Source organism: Eleutherodactylus coqui, chromosome 2 (assembly GCF_035609145.1).
Source record: "Eleutherodactylus coqui strain aEleCoq1 chromosome 2, aEleCoq1.hap1, whole genome shotgun sequence".
NCBI classification, from domain to species: Eukaryota; Metazoa; Chordata; class Amphibia; order Anura; family Eleutherodactylidae; genus Eleutherodactylus; species Eleutherodactylus coqui.
The window spans coordinates 171,798,247-171,818,476 of NC_089838.1; the positions used below are offsets into that span (position 1 = coordinate 171,798,247).

A 20,230-nucleotide genomic window follows, 5' to 3' on the forward strand; every position below is an offset into this window, starting at 1 on the left:
AATTGTATTAGTGCAATGATTTCTAATTATAGATATTTTAATACTCATCGTTTTAGAAATGGCAGAGAAGATTGGCAGATACCTCTTATTAGAATTATAGTGGTGCAATGATTTATATTACGTATCTGTTTTATGGCGGGTTAAACAGCAAGAATAAATGGATTCACATAAAAACAGCCAAATAGCAATCAAGTTTTCATAAAGTGATAAAAGTAAATATAATTGCAAAATGTAAAAAAAACCCCAAGATATTAATCCCGTAATCAAGTACGGTAAATATACCTCCTGGGCTTTAATCCCCCCCCTCCGAAAGCAAAAATACAGTGCAGAATTGAACCCTCACTGAACTCTGTGCACTAAGAAGTGAAAGTAGAAGGATGGTTTCACACTGGCGATATGAACCCAATTCATCGTAGCATGTTCTATCCTCCTGCTATATCGCCCATTGTTTTCAATAAGGCCTGTAGCAGCAGCACAGGCCCTGTTAAAAGTAATGGGAGAACTCTGCGATCCTTGGTGACAGCAGTGTCGGGATACTTTATCCCCCGCCGGGAAATCCTTTCAGCAGCAATGGGAGTGAAGGGATTCCCCATGGAGATGAAGGAATTCCCTGGCGCTGCTGTCACAGAAAATCGCAGCGTTCACCCATTGCTTTCAATGGGGCAAGCGCTGCTGCCCCACTGAAAGCAATGGCATGAAGGGATTTCCCGCTGTGATGCAAGGCTGTCTTCACATGAAAACGCCTTACATCCATGGGGCTTTCACATGGTAAAAAGTGCCCTATCGGGCTATGATTCACTGCCTAATATTGACCTTTGCCTGTGTGAAACGTTCGCAAAAATTGCACGCACGATCATACGCAGGGAAAATTGAACAATATGCATTTGAAACGCTATGTGAATGAGCCCTCATACCTATTCTGTCAAGTGTTGCAAGGCAAAGTTTTCCTCCTATCTGTGAGAAGGGCATTGCACAGCTCAAAATTTTAGGAATGTTTTTAAGTGTTAGCCTGTGCTAGTTGTAAGATGGGGGCTTTCTAAGCTACGAGTACTTTATATGGATACCCCTAAATATCTGTTATGAATTAAAAGGTATAGAGTCAAAAATACTCCTACCATATACAATATTATTTTAGGAATGGTGTACAAGCAGATGCTTTTCATATTAATTTTATTTAATAAGTCATTTACTATGATTTGTTAATTGCCGCTGCAATGGACTGTTTAGTAGAGCTGGTGGTATGCAGCTTGATTCATGTTCAGTCCACCAAACTAAGTACTAGGGTTGCAGGCCAATCAGGAGATCTGTTTTTCTGGTCTGTCAGATCTCTAAGAGCTCTATTTCAATCTCTTGAGTGTACAATTATGTGGTTCTGTTTAGTGATAGTTAATATTGTTACTTGATACTTACCTGTTTTTTTTTATCTGACCTTGCTTTTGGATCCTCAGAAGATCTGTCTGTATTTCTGTTCCTGTTTGATTTCTCATTAGCTTGCCATTCTGGGGCTTATTGTACCACAGCTGGATATTGACCATGGCTTGTTTCATTATCATAGAGGACAGCATTTCAAGCTTTCTTTTAAATATTTGTGCATTTCCTGTACAGACCTGTAGATTGTTAGTATTATTGATACCAGATTAGCCTCATATGTTTTAAGAGGTTTTTAGACTTCTGAGCGTATATTTCAAACTATATATATTAACCATTTTATATCAATTTTTATGATTTTTGTGTAACAATGGAGGTTAACCTATTACCTGCTGAAGCCATTAGGCCTGATCTTTAACCCACTAACATGGCCGGGAGTTTTCAAATATAAAGGTATTTGCAATACATTAGTATAATCAGTGGTGACTATAGATGAGCGAGTATTGCCTTTAGCGAGTATCTTGCCCACTCGAGACTGAAGGTTCGGGTGCCGGCAGCGGGCACGGAGCTGCGGGGGAGAGCGGGGCAGAACGGAGGGGAGAACTCTCTTTCCCTCTCTCCCCCCCGCTCCCTCCTGCTGACAGCCGCTACTCACCGCTCCCCCCGCGCCGGCACCCGAACCTGCAGTCTCAAGCGGGGGAGATACTCGCTAAAGGCAATGCTCGCTCGAGCAATTGCCTTTAGCGAGTATATTCGCTAATCTCTAGTGGTGACTTATCTGAGTAAGAGCCCGATTTGGCCTGAGAATATGTTTTTACACTGTGGAATAAAAAGTTTGCTACACTTACCTCTCTCCCTGGTGTGTGCTGGTTTGAAATATAAGTTCTATTCCGAAAATAAGTTCTAGCTACACTAAATAAAAAAAAGGAATATATTACCCAGCAGGCACGGTCTGGGTCCATCCCACCGCTCTCTCCGGAGGTCCGCGCTGTGCCCGCAGTCTTAGGGCTTAGTCACACGGGGTTTTTTCCCGCGATTTGCGGATCGCATTACGGATGCGCATCCGCAAATCGCGTGACCAGGGCCGAAAAATCGCCCGAAAATACTGCTCCTAGCCGCATTTCAATAGAAACGGGCTGGAGCTGTCCAGCGCATTGAATTCAATGGAGCCGGCAATACAGCCGGCTCCATTGAAAGCAATGTGCTGCGGGCGATCGCGGGATGAATTGTCGGGACGGGCTTAAATATATAAGCCCTTCCCTGCAATTCATCCAGAAATGTGTAAATAAAAAAATATATATATACTCACCTTGTCCCGGCAGATGGAGTTCAGCCGCGGCCGGCGGCAGTTCTCCTGAACTGCTCTCTCTAGTATTCAGCATCCCGCGATTGCCGGCAGCCCATTGCTTTCAATGGAGCCGGCTGTATTGCCGGCTCCATTGAATTCAATGGGCAAACATCGTTCTTCTCTGCCACAGCTGTTACAGCTGTGGCAGAGAAGAATGATTTGCCTACTATATGTTCTCAATGGGGTCGGCGCTGCTGCCGCCAGCCCCATTGAGCGCATATAGAGAAGAGAACAGGAATCGCAGATAGGTGCGATCTGCGATTTCTGTTCTATAATTTATCGGACGAGCGCATAAAAAGCGCTGATGTGTCCGATACCATTGCAAAGCAATGGTTTTATAAAATCGGCCGACGCATGCGCATGCGCAAATCGCTGCAAAAAACGCCCGTGTGACTAAGGCCTAAGCCTCTCATATATCATCACTTTCTGGTGACAGGATTTATAAATCCCACCACAGGAAGCGATGTCTGTGATTGGCTGAGCAAGGTGCTCAAGAACCAATCAATGCAGCACTCTATGAACCAATCATAAGCATTGCATTGGTTTATCCAGCACTGCATTGATTGCCTGAGCCGCAACACTTGAAGAACCAATCAACAGCCATTGCATTGTGGAGACAGGATTCATGAATTGACTGAGTCGTGGCTAGCAGAGGATTGTGGCGTTCTCCCATTGCTTTCAATGTGGCTGGCACTGCTGCCACCGGCCCCATTGAAAACAATGGGTCATCTCGCAGAAAGATTGGACTTGCTGTGTTATGTTTCCCACATAGCATCATGGTGCAATGCAGGAAAACATCATTAATGTGTATGAACCTATTCAAAAGAATGTGTTTCATATTTGTGCATCTCGCAACGCACATATCTCGCATGATTTTCACCCCAGTTAGAAGGCGGCCTAATGTCTTCATTAGTGAAATGGTTGCCTAAATAAGTCAAGTAAATTTTTACACATTGCTATTTGGTGTTGATGACTTATATTCTTCCAGAAGGAGTGGGTGAATATTTTTAAAAGTTACTATTTATTGCATTTAATTAAAGTACTTGGTGACTGAATGCAAATAATAATAATTCTTGCCACTGGTTACAAAATATTGACATAATGTGATTAAATAGTCTTACTGCTTCTCATATTCAGAAACATTTGTCAACATCTATACTTTTCATACACCTGAACAAGCAAAAGGACCAAGGTACCAAAACTATGCCTAATAGTTCCTAACTGCACCCTACCTAAATAAATTGGGGTTATCATGCAGATAAGGACGGCTATGCGTTAAACTTATTATATGGACCCTTTTATTATACCTATTACCTGGTCCCTTATTTCCATAATATCCCTACCTGTTTAGTCTGCTAGAAGCTGGAACTCATCAGGGGTCTATTTATACAGATAAACAGGGACCTCATAAAACATGTTCATAAACTAATACTTAGAGTATGGATATTAACATACAATGTTGTATGGCAATATAAATACCCTGTAACTAGTTTACAATGGTTTGCTGCAATAATGCAAAAACAGGCTGTGGCTGGGAGTGGCAGTTTATTTCTCACCTGACATTTTTGAGTAAATTAAATTAGCATTGAAACCTATATGCTTTGTCTTTGCTCAGGTCTTATATTAAATTTAGTTTGATCTAAAATAAGTGTGAAAAATACACAGAATGAATTCAATGGGATAGCACTGCGACCTCTGTCACAGCTGTTAACAGCTGTGGCAGGGGAATTCTTCATCCCCGCAAGGAGTCTTCTTGTCACAGAACACTGTTCAAAAGATTGCAATCTTCTCAGTATGTTGTCAATGTGGTCGACCACAAGGTGAAACCCCTGGATGTGACAGCATCCAGGGGTTTCACATCCAAAGAATCCTGATGCCACAGTTGTGTTTTGCAATTTACTGTCCTATTTTTTACTGGTGCGAATTTTGTTGCGCAGGTAAAAATCAGACATGTAACTGCTGCCATTGAAAAGCATTCTAACAGATGTGAATTGCAAACGCAAAAAACATGCGCAGCAAAAAATGCGTGTCTGACTGAGTCCTAAGCAATGTTTTTTCTTCTGCATAGGGTATTTACTCAACCAATTATAAAAATTCTTTACATGCTCTTACTCTTTTTCTACTTATATGATATTAATATATTACCTATTATGTATCTTATTATTTATCATATTGTGTTCATTTTTATCTGTTAGGTTTGGTGCATAATGACCTTGTCTCTGAACCTTATGGTCAATGTGTTAGTGTCAGTGATTGCCCCTGCTCATATGATGGGATACTGTATGAACCAGGAGCTTCAAGGGAAAGCAGATGCAAATCTATATGGTAAATATGTAAAGTATATTGTTTGTGTCACTATGGAACATCAATTCTTTTAGATGCTTGAGTTTTGAAATATTTTGTATATGTAATGTACAACCTAAATTTAAAAAAGTTTGGACGCTGTGTAAAATGTAAATAAATGTAAAGAAAAAAAGAATGCAATGACTTATAAATCTTATATGAACATATTTTATTCACAATAGAACATTAGAACACATATCAGAGGGTGAAAGTATGAAATTTTTCATTTCATTTAAAAACGTAACTCCTTTAGAAATTGATGGCAACACATCTCAAAAACATTGGGTCAGGGCCATGTCTACCATTGGTGAAAGGTCTGAACTGCTGGCAGGCTAGTTAAGCACCTGGATTCTTCTTCTGTGAAGCCATGCTGATGTGATGGATGCAGTATGTGCTTTAGAATTGTATTGCTGAAATATGCAAGACCTTCCCTGAAAGAGGTGTTTTCCATACCTGGAAGAGACGTTGTCTGGATGGGAGCATATGTTGCTCTAAAACCTCTATATACTGCTTAGCATTGATAGTACCTTTCAAGATGTATAAGCTGTGCATGCCATAGGCACTAATACAACCCCATACCTTCAGAGATGTAGGCTTTTGAACTGTGTGCTAATAACAAGCTGGATGGCCCGCTCCTCTTGACTCCGCAGGACTGTGTTGTAGTTCTCTGCATGGTGGCTCACAGGACAGGAAAATAACTGTAAAAAAGCAACAGTGCCTATCCAGTGCTGCTGTCTCATTCCCAGGATCATAAGGAACATGAAGATGGATTCATGTGATCATTAAAGGGGTTGTCCCGCGCCGAAACGGGTTTTTTTTTTTTTCAACCCCCCCCCCCGTTCGGCGCGAGACAACCCCGATGCAGGGACGTAAAAAAAAACCACTCAGCGCTTACCTTAATCCCCGCGCTCCGGTGACTTCTATACTTACCGGTGAAGATGGCCGCCGGGATCCTCTTCCTCCGTGGACCGCAGCTCTTCTGTGCGGTCCATTGCCGATTCCAGCCTCCTGATTGGCTGGAATCGGCACGTGACGGGGCGGAGCTACACGGACTCGGCATTCTGCACGAGTGGCCCCATTGAAGACAGGAGAAGACCCGGACTGCGCAAGCGCGGCTAATTTGGCCATCGGAGGCCGAAAATTAGTCGGCACCATGGAGACGAGGACGCCAGCAACGGAGCAGGTAAGTATAAAACTTTTGATAACTTCTGTATGGCTCATAATTAATGCACAATGTACATTACAAAGTGCATTAATATGGCCATACAGAAGTGTATAGACCCACTTGCTGCCGCGGGACAACCCCTTTAAGTGATAGTAGAACCTTGTGACATGTACTGTAATTGCTTAGCATTATGAGAAAGCCCTATAAAATCCCATAAAACTATTGCTCAGTCAGAATTATACTTGGGGACATTGCCTTGTAACTTCACGTTATGTAATTAAATCATATTGTATTTCTTTAATAGTCAGTGTATTGGTGGACAATGGAAATGTACAGAAGAAAAATGTCATGGAACCTGCAGGATTGAAGAGGGTATACATATCACAACCTTGGATGGCCAGGAATACTATTTGCATGGAAACAAGTGTAACTATATCATATTATATGTAGGTATATCAGTCATATCAGATTTTATGATGGGTTGACATTAATATGCATGGTTTTGCTCCAGTCTGTGGTACATTTATTTTCTTAAAGAAATAGGGGGACATCTTAGAAGGCTGTATACCATTTTTCAGGCATAGAAAAGTCCCGATCTTGCACAAGAGCCACTTGCACAAAAGATGCATGCCTTTTCAACCCTATGTGGTGGCCCGCCACTTTTTTCCCCCAAAGTGGGCGTGTCTTGTTGGGAGGGGTATGACCAACTCAGACTGACAGGTATATATACAATCTATGCCAGAAAGTGGTGTAAATTATGCCAGAAATATATGCCTGGTTGGGGGTGCGCTAAATGCATGAAGAGGAGTGTGCCTCCCCATGTACTAAGTGCACCCTGTGCTAGGGAAAATTGTACTAAGCCCGGCATCAAAAATGCCAGGCTTAGTAAATTTCCCCCATAGTTCTATGAAGTGTTCATAAAACTGCTTATATATGTAACTCATTATAAATTGTCTTTATACTATGGTCTTTCTTTGATGTAAAGCATATCTATCATCATACCATGCTACCCTGTAAAAGATGGGGCTGGGGAAGTACTACATGACTATGGGTCTGCTGTATAATATAACAGCTACCATTAGCCAAATGGCATAATATTTTTTAATTCTATTTGGAGTAAAAGTAGTGCTTATCTCTGCCTGCAATATGTGGCTCTTAAAAAAGGCAGTACAGTTTGATATTGGGTCCATTTTTTTAATGTCATGGGAGAAAAAACACTACATACAAGGCACAGGTATTTACAATTGATACAGTGGCCTGTCCAATACAAACAATGAAAGGTAGATGGCAGTTACAAGGACATCCCTGCCTCTTAGTTGGCGTGCACACTGACTATGGGGGATAGGTCAAGAGCCCTGGCAGACATGAGCACTGCTCATGCTTTAAAGTTGGTGTGGTTCACAGTGGTTTCTCCATTCCCTTCTTTCTTCCCCTCCCTTCAACTGTTTACCACGTGATGGAGTCCGCACTCTTGGCCAGAAAATCTTAGAGGAATTCCCAGGAATTCCCTGCCCATGAACATATTTAGGCCTAATGTACACAGGTGGGTCAGATTCCGCATGCGGAATCCCACAGCAGAATCTGGCCATGTGCCCGGCCGGCATCCGTACTTACCTTCTTTTCTTCTGTACTGCGGATGGTCCACACAGTGAGGCGTCAAACATGTGCAGTACAGATTTTTTTTTAAATTTGTTTCTTTTTCAGTGTCACCCAGTGATGACGCAGAATCTGCAACCTTTTTGCAGTGCCATTGCGGAAGGGCCGAAGATTGGACGGCTTTCATTTACTTCAATGGAAGCTGACCATGCGGAATCCGTGCTCAAATAGAACATGCTGTGATTTTTTTCCTCCATGAGCAGAAAATTGCAATTGATTTCTGCTCGTGGATATGGAAAAGCAATTTTCCATAGCATGTTTATGGGCTGTACTTGCTGCAGAATCCGGAGGGGGACGCCTGCTTTGAGTTCCGCAATGCAAATACACCTATGTGCATTAGGCCTTAAGCAGAGGCCCAAGATTTCCTTCCACTCTTCCCACCTAGTCCTGGAAGCTGTCCCACCCTCCCTCTCTGTTGAGCTTGTATGGATTTTTGACATGATGTGCTGTTATGATGTCTTATCATACACTTAATGTACAATATATATATTATTAGTTTTATATATATTACAAATGCATATAGAATTAATAATAATGGCAAAGTTAAGAAAGTTAACATATATCTGATAAGCATTGTATGTTGCTTATGTTGTTTGATACTAAGTCATAGCTGGCATTCAGCATTTTTAGGGTGATGTCAGAAGACGCTGGGAAGTCAGACTTATGTGCCAGGAATCTGGTGGGGTATGATGCTTCCCACCTATTTGATAAATATTACATTATGGTTGAACTGGTTCTTATACTATGGATTTAGTTAGAGTTGTGGCTGACCACCACCCACTTTAGCTTCAATCCTTTTCTGACATTTTAATTTGGTTACCAAGAGGCCTGGGTCCGGGTAGGTTCAGTGTGAAAATTGCCCGCGTGTAAATGGTATGGTTGTGTTTGCCTGCAGACAAAAGCCAATTCATTGTGCTAATCATCAGTGGTTCCAGAGATGATCCATCAAAGCACAGGTCAATCTTAGTCCCAAAGAACTCCTATAAGCTCAATAATTTAAAAAGGGGGAAGATAAACAACATTTGCTACAACACTGGTGCATAATCCATTTTTGTCTTAAGTCTTATATCTTTCGTAGATGCTTTTCTCAATTCACAAATTATCTTGGTTCAATAAAAATAGACAAGAGAATGAAGATAATTATATGTTCAGATATCGCAGATACCTGTATATTGAGGATTTTAGCATTGTCGTAAAACATATACAGTACAATAGTAGAGAATAGGCCTTTACAAATCCTCTTTCAGATATAGTGTATTTCTATGGTGCAGATTTGACAACATGTTCCCTAAATTCTAATTTGTGACATGCCTATTATGTCATATTCTTGCTAATTTTCACATTGGCTATCTCCTTGCGCAAGGATGAAATCCACGCAAATCAACAAAATCTGCATGTTAGCAGCAAAATCCACAGCAAACAAACATCTGTGGTATCTAAAAAATATACCCTAAAATACAGAACTAGTTTATTGAAATTTGCTTTCTGTTAAGTGATCCTAACTAAAGCTAGACGTCCAATCCTTTATCCTTTCTTATTATCATTTATTCATTTCAAAATATTCTGCAAATTGGCATTTAATATACACATACATAATCCTACTCCCTTGTTTTACTGGTTTGATTTAGAATCTACTGGAATATCATACAGTAAGCTAAATGTCATGTTTTCCGAAGGCAGGTTATAAAAATTCTGATCAGTGATAATCAATTTACATTAGTTAAAGGGGTTGTCCCGCGCCGAAACGGGGTTTTTTTTTTCAATAGGCCCCCCGTTCGGCGCGAGACAAACCCGATGCATGTGTTAAAAAAAAAAAAGGATAGTACTTACCCGAATCCCCGCGCTGCGGCGACTTCTTCCTTACCTTGCTAAGATGGCCGCCGGGATCTTCACCCACAGTGGACCGCAGGTCTTCTCCCATGGTGCACCGTGGGCTCTGTGCGTTCCATTGCCGATTCCAGCCTCCTGATTGGCTGGAATCGGCACACGTGACGGGGCGGAGCTACGAGGACCAGCTCTCCGGCACGAGCGGCCCCATTCACCAGGGAGAAGACCGGACTGCGCAAGCGCGTCTAATCGGGCAATTAGACGCTGAAATTAGACGGCACCATGGCGACGGGGACGCTAGCAACGGAACAGGTAAGTGAATAACTTCTGTATGGCTCATATTTAATGCACGATGTACAATACAAAGTGCATTAATATGGCCATACAGAAGTGTATAACCCCACTTGCTTTCGCGGGACAACCCCTTTAATGTTAAATTTATGTAATTACTTTCCACATGTTATAAACATAATCCTTTTTGTATTAAACAGGGTGATGAGTTTTCAATACTTGGTACGATAGAACAGGCTGTAGAGGGTCAATCAACAAGTTCCATATCTCAAATTACTCTTGTTCTTAATAAGGTATGTTGAATGTAAATGACCACTTTCTGAATAAGCAGGAATTGTGATCTAGTGTGTACTAATTTTAGTAAATACAGTTCTGCAACATATAATGCTAAATACTAAATGCTATGTGATATACTATTTAATTGACAATTGGATCAGGAAGAAGCATGATACATATGCTCCTATGTATGCCTTTTTCTCTGAATTCTTACCTTTGTAATCACTGAGGCAGAGGATCCCAATTAACTTAAATATGCATCACTGTAAGGAACCTTCAGAGATAATTAAAAGTTAACTTTTATTCAATATCAATTTTAAAATAATACCCCAACATACAAACACACACTAATGCTGTGCTCAAAAATAATGCATGACCAAGCAACCTTAGTTTTTTGATGCTCAGTGATAGTGCAATAGTTTAGGACATGAAGCCCGATATGACCGCTGAGCTCGCTGGGAAAAGACCTACCTAGCTTGTTTTGTAATACGGGCAGAGACTTCATTAATCTCCATGGCCCTATGTTCGCAGTTTGGAGCCATTGCATTAGATAGACCTGTTTAGTACAGGTGGGAGGATCCGTCGTAGTTTGATATCATAGGTTACCGATATAATATCATCAATACCTCAATAATAACAGCTCAATACGGCCCCCTACACTAGAGTCCAACAAAGGACAACTATTTTATCATAGAAAGTACTATACACAATTGGTAGTCCTCTATGAAATTATTTTGTTTTGTCTGTTTAGTGTGTGTTTGTATGGTGGGGTATTATTTTAAAATTGATATTTAATAAAAGTTAAATTTTAATTCTTACCTTTGGGTCTAAGCATGTTAAAGGGATATTTCCATCTATTAAAGTGATATGCCATTCAACTTCTAGAACTACCAGAATGATTTTATGGTTCAAACGCTTTTTATTTGATCGTACAATCAATCAATAAGAACAACATCTTACACAGTCACAGCAAAAAAAATAGAAAAATAATTTTTGTTCATATAACTTTCACTATATGAGTATCAAATCTTCCTTATATAGAACTATATCCAACATCAACAAAATAGTTTGAGGAGGTCCTCGAGAGGAGAGCCTCCCTGTGCAGGTATAAAATATCAGGACATAGAGTAGCGAAAGCCATCAAGTATTCAAGGTAGAGATAGAGAAAATTGAAAAGGAAAAAAAAGAAGAGAAGAAAAAAAAGGAAAAGAAAGGCTTCTCTGTGTTCGGCAGGTCGGGCCGCCCGCCCTAATTATATAATCTTTTGCTAGTTTCTTACTGGTTTACCAGAATGATTTTAAACGATTTTAAGAATGAAGGGGTCTAAGAGCCGCTTTACTTCTTTTTTACTGTGTTTACCCTACATGGTGGTATCCTGGCCGCCTACTGTGCAGGAGACTGCAGTCAGGTGGGCAAAAGCACCTCTGTGCAAAGAAGGATTACACAAAAATACCCCTTTGATTTTTAATCTGAAGTCAAACCTACATTTTGCTGCCATTATATAAGACAACAGAATTCGTGCAGAAAAAAGTTTTATCTAATTTATAGTATATATGTACTTACATGCACGTCATTGCCCACATGGGTCACCCAGTTGGAAGCATTTAGGTAGTATATGATAAAGAAACTCGAATAAAGATGCTTGCTTGTGAAAGGTTTTTTGTAGTAACGAAAACGTTACAAGAGGTGAAATGAAAAAGTCATTCACACTGGAAGTGCTATCTCCTCCATCTTTATTGGAGTTTCTGGATCTTGAACTGTGGATTGGGTTCCTGTGGAGGCTTGCACATTTATGTATGCAGACTTTGTGCTACTGTATTTGTTTGTAACTTTCTTCTGTTTAGTTAAATCAATACGATCAGATAGTAATTGTATGTTGTGTCTCCTAGTAAGTGCCTCATACAATCCATGTACTGTGTGATTCTGAATGCATAACTTTAACAATACTTGCTGTTTTATTCATATTATCATTCCGTTTACTTCATGCATTCTGAAACTAAACTGTGATAAAACCTTTGTCCAGGCTTGGACCAATGAATAAGGGCAAAACCACATGGGCTACATTATGCTACGGAGCATAATTGCCATGAATGTTAGTTTTATTTTCTTCTCAGACTTTTCAAATTCCAAGCTAGTGCATGTGAGTTTGAAAGAACAGCCGGAAGATAGGTCCTGCCCTATCTTTCCCGTACGTAGTTAATTTCTATAAGTGGTGATATGTAGAAGCTGCAGATGGCAAATAGTACAAAATTGGTAATTAAACCACATTGCATTAATGATTGACAGCCCAAAATACATGCTTTTTAAGTAAAATACATTGCCCCATAAATTTGTCCATAGCTTTTAAACGGATTGAAGAAATAGGCACTTGTAGTAATAAGTAGAGATGAGCGAACGTACTCGGATAAGCACTACTCGTCCGAGTAATGTGCTTTATCCGAGTATCTCTCCGCTCGTCCTGAAAGATTCGGGGCGCTCCGCTGCTGACAGGTGAGTCGCAGCGGGGAGCGGGGCAGAGCGGGCGGGAGAGAAGGAGAGAGAGATCTCCCCTCCGTTCCTCCCCGCTCTCCCCTGCAGCTCCCCGCTCCGCAGCGCGTCCCGAATCTTTTAGGACGAGCGGAGAGGTACTCGGATAAAGCACATTACTCGGACGAGTAGTGCTTATCCGAGTACGTTCGCTCATCTCTAGTAATAAGCTTTTCAAACGGGCTTTATAACCTGATTAAATAGGATTCATGATTATATACTTATGCTCAAAACTGCTAGCGTAGTTAGCAATTGTGGTTATATTTACATTCAGGTTTCTGCATTAATTTATTTTTTATAGTTAGCATTTCTACTACCAATTAAATATTCTCAATTAAAATTCTCTTTTTAACAGAGGGGAAATTCGGAAAGTACATTTGTGATATTAAAAGATGGAATGATAAAAAATGCTGACATTGAAGACCAAAATCACTACAGATCAGGTAGTTGAGCTCATGATACAGAAATATGTCTTCTTTGTGAATTGAATGCAAATAATGTTGTTTTTTTCCCTCTCAGAACTGCTAATCATCGATCGAATTGATAATAATAATCTTCTCATTAAGTACTTCAATGGCTTAGTAATTTATATAACATCGGGTCCACTTCAGATGTATGTATCCGTTCCAGAAACTGGCTTTGACAAAACAAAAGGTAAAAAAAAATGTTAAACTTAAAGAACAACACTGACCCAGAGTGGGCCATCAGTGAAATGCATAAACGAGAAAAAGTCGCCCATCGGTGATCTAAAGGCATTATACTTCATATATAGGGGCTAGAGAGGATATTCAAAGGAAAAATACATTATCTGTGAAGAGTAAAAGGACTGCACGCTTTCCATTGGTGTAAGGTCACCAGAAAAGCAAAATATGTAAAAAATTTATCAATGCACCTACAATAATATGGTATCCACATGTCACATACCAATAGATATTAGCATTCAGTCATTCTGGTATGGCCTAGTTAGTTTTATTCTCTACAAGTCATACATAATAATAGCCTGGAACACAACTGATAACTAGTCAATTGAAAGCATTATCTACTAAATAACCAGTGGACATCTACTAAATAACCAGTTTTAGGCATGTATGTGCAACATTTATTGTCTGCAGGAAAAGTACCTTTTTGATATTCTGAGGATTAGGATTAGAGATGAGCGAACGTACTCGTCCGAGCTTGATACTCGTTCGAGTATTAGCGTGTTCGAGATGCTCGTTACTCGTGACGAGTACCACGCGATGTTCAAGTTACTTTCACTTTCATCTCTGAGACGTTAGCGCGCTTTTCTGGCCAATTGAAAGACAGGGAAGGCATTACAACTTCCCCCTGCGACGTTCAAGCCCTATACCACCCCCCTGCAGTGAGTGGCTGGCGAGATCAGGTGTCACCCGAGTATAAAAATCGGCCCCTCCCGCGGCTCGCCACAGATTTGTTCTGACATAGAGGAGGGAAAGTGCTGTTGGTGCCGGAGATGCTATAGGGAGAGTGTTAGGAGTATTTTAGGCTTCAAGAACCCCAACGGTCCTTCTTAGGGCCACATCTAACCGTGTGCAGTGCTGTGGAGGCTGCTTTTTGCAGTGTTGCACTTTTTTTTTTTTTTTGTATATCGGCCGTGCAGAGCATTGCGCCCTGCAGTAATTATTCATACTCCAGGGCCAGTAGTGGTGGTTAGGCAGGGACAGAAGACATATATTGTGAGGCAGGGACAGAAGACATATATTGTGAGGCAGGGACAGAAGACATATATTGTGAGGCAGGGACAGAAGACATATATTGTGAGGCAGGGACAGAAGACATATATTTATTGAATATAGGCAGTGGGCCTTTGCAAAAACATTTGGGGAAAAAAATCTGTTTGGGCTGCCTGTGACTGTCCTCAGTGTACTGGGTCTGTGCTGGGTGTAGTTGTCCTCCTAATTCATACGCAGCCAGCTAAGTGTTATAGCAGGCTTGCGCAAAATTATTTCCTGGCTCTGTGTTGGCTGTTACATCACATTCCAGTCCACAGTGCAACAGTCTGCAGTTATTTTACATACTCCAGGGCCAGTAGTGGTGACGCAGGGACAGAAGACATATACAGTGTATATAGGCAGTGGGCCTTTCCAAAAACATTTGGGGAAAAAAATCTGTTTGGGCTGCCTGTGACTGTCCTCAGTGTACTGGGTCTGTGCTGGGTGTAGTTGTCCTCCTAATTCATACGCAGCCAGCTAAGTGTTACAGCAGGCTTGCACAAAATTATTTCCTGGCTCTGTGTTGGCTGTTACATCACATTCCAGTCCACAGTGCAACAGTCTGCAGTTATTTTACATACTCCAGGGCCAGTAGTGGTGACGCAGGGACAGAAGACATATACAGTGTATATAGGCAGTGGGCCTTTCCAAAAACATTTGGGGAAAAAAATCTATTTGGGCTGCCTGTGACTGTCCTCAGTGTTCTGGGTCTGTGCTGGGTGTAGTTGTCCTCCTAATTCATACGCAGCCAGCTAAGTGTTACAGCAGGCTTGCGCAAAATTATTTCCTGGCGTTCCGTAAGCGAAGTCAGCCTCCAACCACAGGCCAATAAGCGGCACATTTAATTACAGCGTTCTGTTTCTGCATTACTGGTAATACAGCATGCTGAGGGGTAGGGGTAGGCCTAGAGGACGTGGACGCGAGCGAGGACGCGGAGGCCCAAGTCAGGGTGTGGGCACAGGCCGAGCTCCTGATCCAGGTGTATTGCAGCCGACTGCTGCGGGATTAGGAGAGAGGCACGTTTCTGGCATCCCCACATTCATCTCACAATTAATGGGTCCACGCGGTAGACCTTTATTAGAAAATGACCAGTGTGAGCAGGTCCTGTCGTGGATGGCAGAAAGTGCATCCAGCAATCTATCGTCCACCCAGAGTTCTGCGCCGTCCACTGCTGCAACTCTGAATCCTCTGGCTGCTGCTCCTCCTTCCTCCCAGCCTCCTCACTTCATTACAATGACACATTCTGAGGAGCGGGCAGACTCCCAGGAACTGTTCTCGGGCCCCTGCTCAGATTGGGCAGCAATGGTTCCTCTCCCACCAGAGGAGTTTATCGTGACTGATGCCCAACCTTTGGAAAGTTCCCGGGGTCCGGGGGATGAGGCTGGGGACTTCCGGCAACTCTCTCAAGACCTTTCAGTGGGTGAGGAGGACGATGACGATGAGACACAGTTGTCTATCAGTGAGGTAGTAGTAAGGGCAGTAAGTCCGAGGGAGGAGCGCACAGAGGATTCGGAGGAAGAGCAGCAGGACAATGAGGTGACTGACCCCACCTGGTTTGCTACGCCTACTGAGGACAGGTCTTCAGAGGGGGAGGCAAGGGCAGCAGCAGGGCAGGTTGCAAGAGGCAGTGCGGTGTCCAGGGGTAGAGGCAGGGCCAGACCGAATAATCCACCAACTGTTTCCCAAAGCGCCCCCTCGTGCCATGCCACCCTGCAGAGGCCGAGGTGCTCAAAGATCTGGCAGTTTTTCACTGAGAGTGCAGACGACCGACGAACAGTGGTGTGCAACCTTTGTCGCGCCAAGATCAGCCGGGGAGCCACCACCACCAGCCTCACCACCACCAGCATGCGCAGACATATGATGGCCAAGCACCCCACAAGGTGGGACGAAGGCCGTTCACCGCCTCCGGTTTGCACCGCTGCCTCTCCCCCTGTGCCCCAACCTGCCACTGAGATCCAACCCCCCTCTCAGGACACAGGCACTACCGTCTCCTGGCCTGCACCCACACCCTCACCTCTGCTGTCCTCGGCCCCATCCACCAATGTCTGTCAGCGCACCGTCCAGCCGTCGCTAGTGCAAGTGTTGGAGCGCAAGCGCAAGTACGCCGCCACGCACCCGCTTGCTCAAGCGTTAAACGTGCACAAAGCCAAATTTATCAGCCTGGAGATGCTGCCGTATAGGGTTGTGGAAACGGAGTCTTTCAAAAGTATGATGGTGGCGGCGGCCCCGCGCTACTCAGTTCCCAGTCGCCACTACTTTTCCTGATGTGCTGTCCCAGCCCTGCACGACCACGTCTCCCGCAACATTGTACGCGCCCTCACCAATGCAGTTACTGGCAAGGTCCACTTAACAACGGACACGTGGACAAGCACAGGCGGGCAGGGCCACTATATCTCCCTGATGGCACATTGGGTGAATTTAGTGGAGGCTGGGACAGAGTCAGAGCCTGGGACCGCTCACGTCCTACCCACCCCCAGAATTGCGGGCCCCAGCTCGGTGGTGGTATCTGCGGCGGTGTATACTTCCTCCACTAAACCACCCTCCTCCTCCTCCTCCTACGCAACCTCTGTCTCGCAATCAAGATGTGTCAGCAGCAGCACGTCGCCAGCAGTCGGTGTTGCGCGGCATGGCAGCACAGCGGTGGGCAAGCGTCAGCAGGCTGTGCTGAAACTACTCAACTTAGGAGATAAGAGGCACATGGCCCACGAACTGCTGCAGGGTCTGACAGAGCAGACCGACCGCTGGCTTGCGCCGCTGAGCCTCCAACCGGGCATGGTCGTGTGTGACAACGGCCGTAACCTGGTGGCGGCTCTGCAGCTCGGCAGCCTCACGCACGTGCCATGCCTGGCCCACGTCTTTAATTTGGTGGTTCAGCGCTTTCTGAAAAGCTACCCACGCTTGTCAGACCTGCTCGGAAAGGTGCGCCGGCTCTGCGCACATTTCCGCAAGTCCCACACGGACGCTGCCACCCTGCGCACCCTGCAACATCGGTTTAATCTGCCAGTGCACCGACTGCTGTGCGACGTGCCCACACGGTGGAACTCTATGCTCCACATGTTGGCCAGGCTCTATGAGCAGCGTAGAGCTATAGTGGAATACCAACTCCAACATGGGCAGCGCAGTGGGAATCAGCCTCCTCAATTCTTTACAGAAGAGTGGGCCTGGTTGGCAGACATCTGCCAGGTCCTTGGAAACTTTGAGGAGTCTACCCAGATGGTGAGCGGCGATGCTGCAATCATTAGCGTCACCATTCCTCTGCTATGCCTCTTGAGAAGTTCCCTGCAAAGCATAAAGGCAGACGCTTTGCGCTCGGAAACAGAGGCGGGGAAAGACAGTATGTCACTGGATAGTCAGAGCACCCTCCTGTCTATATTTCAGTGCATTGAGGAGGAGGAGGAGCATGAGGAGGATGAGGAGGAGGAGGGGGAAGAGACAGCTTGGCCCACTGCTGAGGGTACCCATGCTGCTTGCCTGTCATCCTTTCAGCGTGTATGGCCTGAGGAGGAGGAGGAGGATCCTGAAAGTGATCTTCCTAGTGAGGACAGCCATGTGTTGCGTACAGGTACCCTGGCACACATGGCTGACTTCATGTTAAGATGCCTTTCTCGTGACTCTCGCGTTACACGCATTCTGGCCACTACGGATTACTGGGTGTACACACTGCTCGACCCACGGTATAAGGAGAACCTTTCCACTCTCATACCCGAAGAGGAAAGGGGTTCGAGAGTGATGCTATACCACAGGACCCTGGCGGACAAACTGATGGTAAAATTCCCATCCGACAGCGCTAGTGGCCGAAGGCGCAGTTTCGAGGGCCAGGTAGCAGGGGAGGCGCAGAGATCAGGCAGCATGTACAGCACAGGCAGGGGAACACTCTCTAAGGCCTTTGACAGCTTTCTGGCTCCCCAGCAAGACTGTGTCACCACTCCCCAATCAAGGCTGAGTCGGCGGGAGCACTGTAAAAGTATGGTGAGGGAGTACGTAGCCGATCGCACGACCGTCCTCCGTGACGCCTCTGCCCCCTTCAACTACTGGGTGTCGAAGCTGGACACGTGGCCTGAACTCGCGCTGTATGCCCTGGAGGTGCTTGCTTGTCCTGCGGCTAGCGTCTTGTCAGACAGGGTGTTTAGTGCGGCTGGGGGAATCATCACAGATAAGCGTACCTGCCTGTCAACCGACAGTGCCGACAGGCTTACACTCATCAAGATGAACAAAGCCTGGATTTCCCCAGACTTCTCTTCTCCACCAGCGGACAGCAGCGATACCTAAACAATACGTAGGCTGCACCCGCGGATGGAAGCATCGTTCTCTCTCACCATCAAAAACGTGGACCTTTTAGCTTCATCAATCTGTGTATAATATTCATCCTCCTCCTCCTGCTCCTCCTCCTGAAACCTGACGTAATCACGCCGAACGGGCAATTTTTCTTAGGCCCACAAGGCTCAGTCATATAATTTTTGAAAAACAATTTTTATACGTTTCAATGCTCATTAAAGCGTTGAAACTTTCACCTGAACCAATTTTTATTTTAATTGGGCTGCCTCCAGGCCTAGTTACAAATTAAGCCACATTAACCAAAGCGATTAATGGGTTTCACCTGCCCTCTAACCCAGGAGAAGTGGCAGCGGAGTGTCATGCAGGCAGTGATTGTGCTTTGTTGGAGGTAGTGTGGTGCTTAGCTAAGGTATGCATTGCTAATGAGGGCTTTTCAGAAGTAAAAGTTGTTGGGAGGGGGGGCCCACTCTAGCCGGTATTGTGGCTTAATAGTGGGACCTGGGAACTTGAGATGCAGCCCAACATGTAGCCCCTCGCCTGCCCTATCCGTTGCTGTGTCGTTCCCATCACTTTCTTGAATTCCCCCGATTTTCACAAATGAAAACCTTAGCGACCATTGGCGATATACAAAAATGCTCGGGTCGCCCATTGACTTCAATGGGGTTCGTTACTCGAAACGAACCCTCGAGCATTGTGATAATTTCGTCCCGAGTAACGAGCACCCGAGCATTTTGGTGCTCGCTCATCTCTAATTAGGATTCATGCAACACATATGGAGCTCCAATCTTTATACAGATATGTTATGAAATTAATCAATAAAAACATTTGGACTTACAAATGAAGTGGCAAATAGTGGTCATTGGTGTTACATGATGCAGGCACTTTTATGCTTTTCCTTACCCTTTCTATTAGTTTTCACTCTCAGAATTGAGATGAGGGGTACCTAACTGCACAGGACTCCATTGAGGAAGTAGGAACAATTTGTAAATAAAAACAAACAAACATGAAAACACTGCTTTTTTCCCAAAGCCTTTCAGGCAATGTGATAATGACATATGACACAAATATACATACTGTACGTATAGGGATGTTACTCACACAGATGTCACATGCACAGAAATAGCGTATCCTTTGTATTTAGAGATCTTAACATGCATGTTACTGTGGGAATCAGAATAATAGTAGTCAAATGATCATCCATCTGACAGATATCATAATGTACTTCAATGAGCAAAGGGGAGTATACTCAAACATTTTCTTGGAGCACCATGATCAGGCTCCATTCAGAGCGCAATTATGTCATACTCTTGCGAGCGTGATTACATCACGCTTGTCTGCAGTAGGCTTAAAGGGGTGGTCTCGCGAAACCAAGTGGGGTTATACACTTCCGTATGGCCATATTAATGCACTTTGTAATGTACATTG

At 43.9% G+C, this 20,230-nt stretch overlaps 1 protein-coding gene across 1 annotated transcript in view; it reads left to right on the forward strand.

Annotated features, from left to right (window-relative positions):
• The window catches only part of MUC19 (mucin 19, oligomeric), a 176,733-nt gene that overhangs the window by 90,352 nt on the left and 66,151 nt on the right, over window positions 1-20,230 (forward strand). The window contains exons 28-32 of the mRNA XM_066589311.1: window positions 4,912-5,041; window positions 6,529-6,670; window positions 10,199-10,291; window positions 13,156-13,243; window positions 13,320-13,454. Coding sequence (XP_066445408.1) covers window positions 4,912-5,041; window positions 6,529-6,670; window positions 10,199-10,291; window positions 13,156-13,243; window positions 13,320-13,454 — 588 coding nt within the window. The remainder of the gene's footprint in view (window positions 1-4,911; window positions 5,042-6,528; window positions 6,671-10,198; window positions 10,292-13,155; window positions 13,244-13,319; window positions 13,455-20,230) is intronic.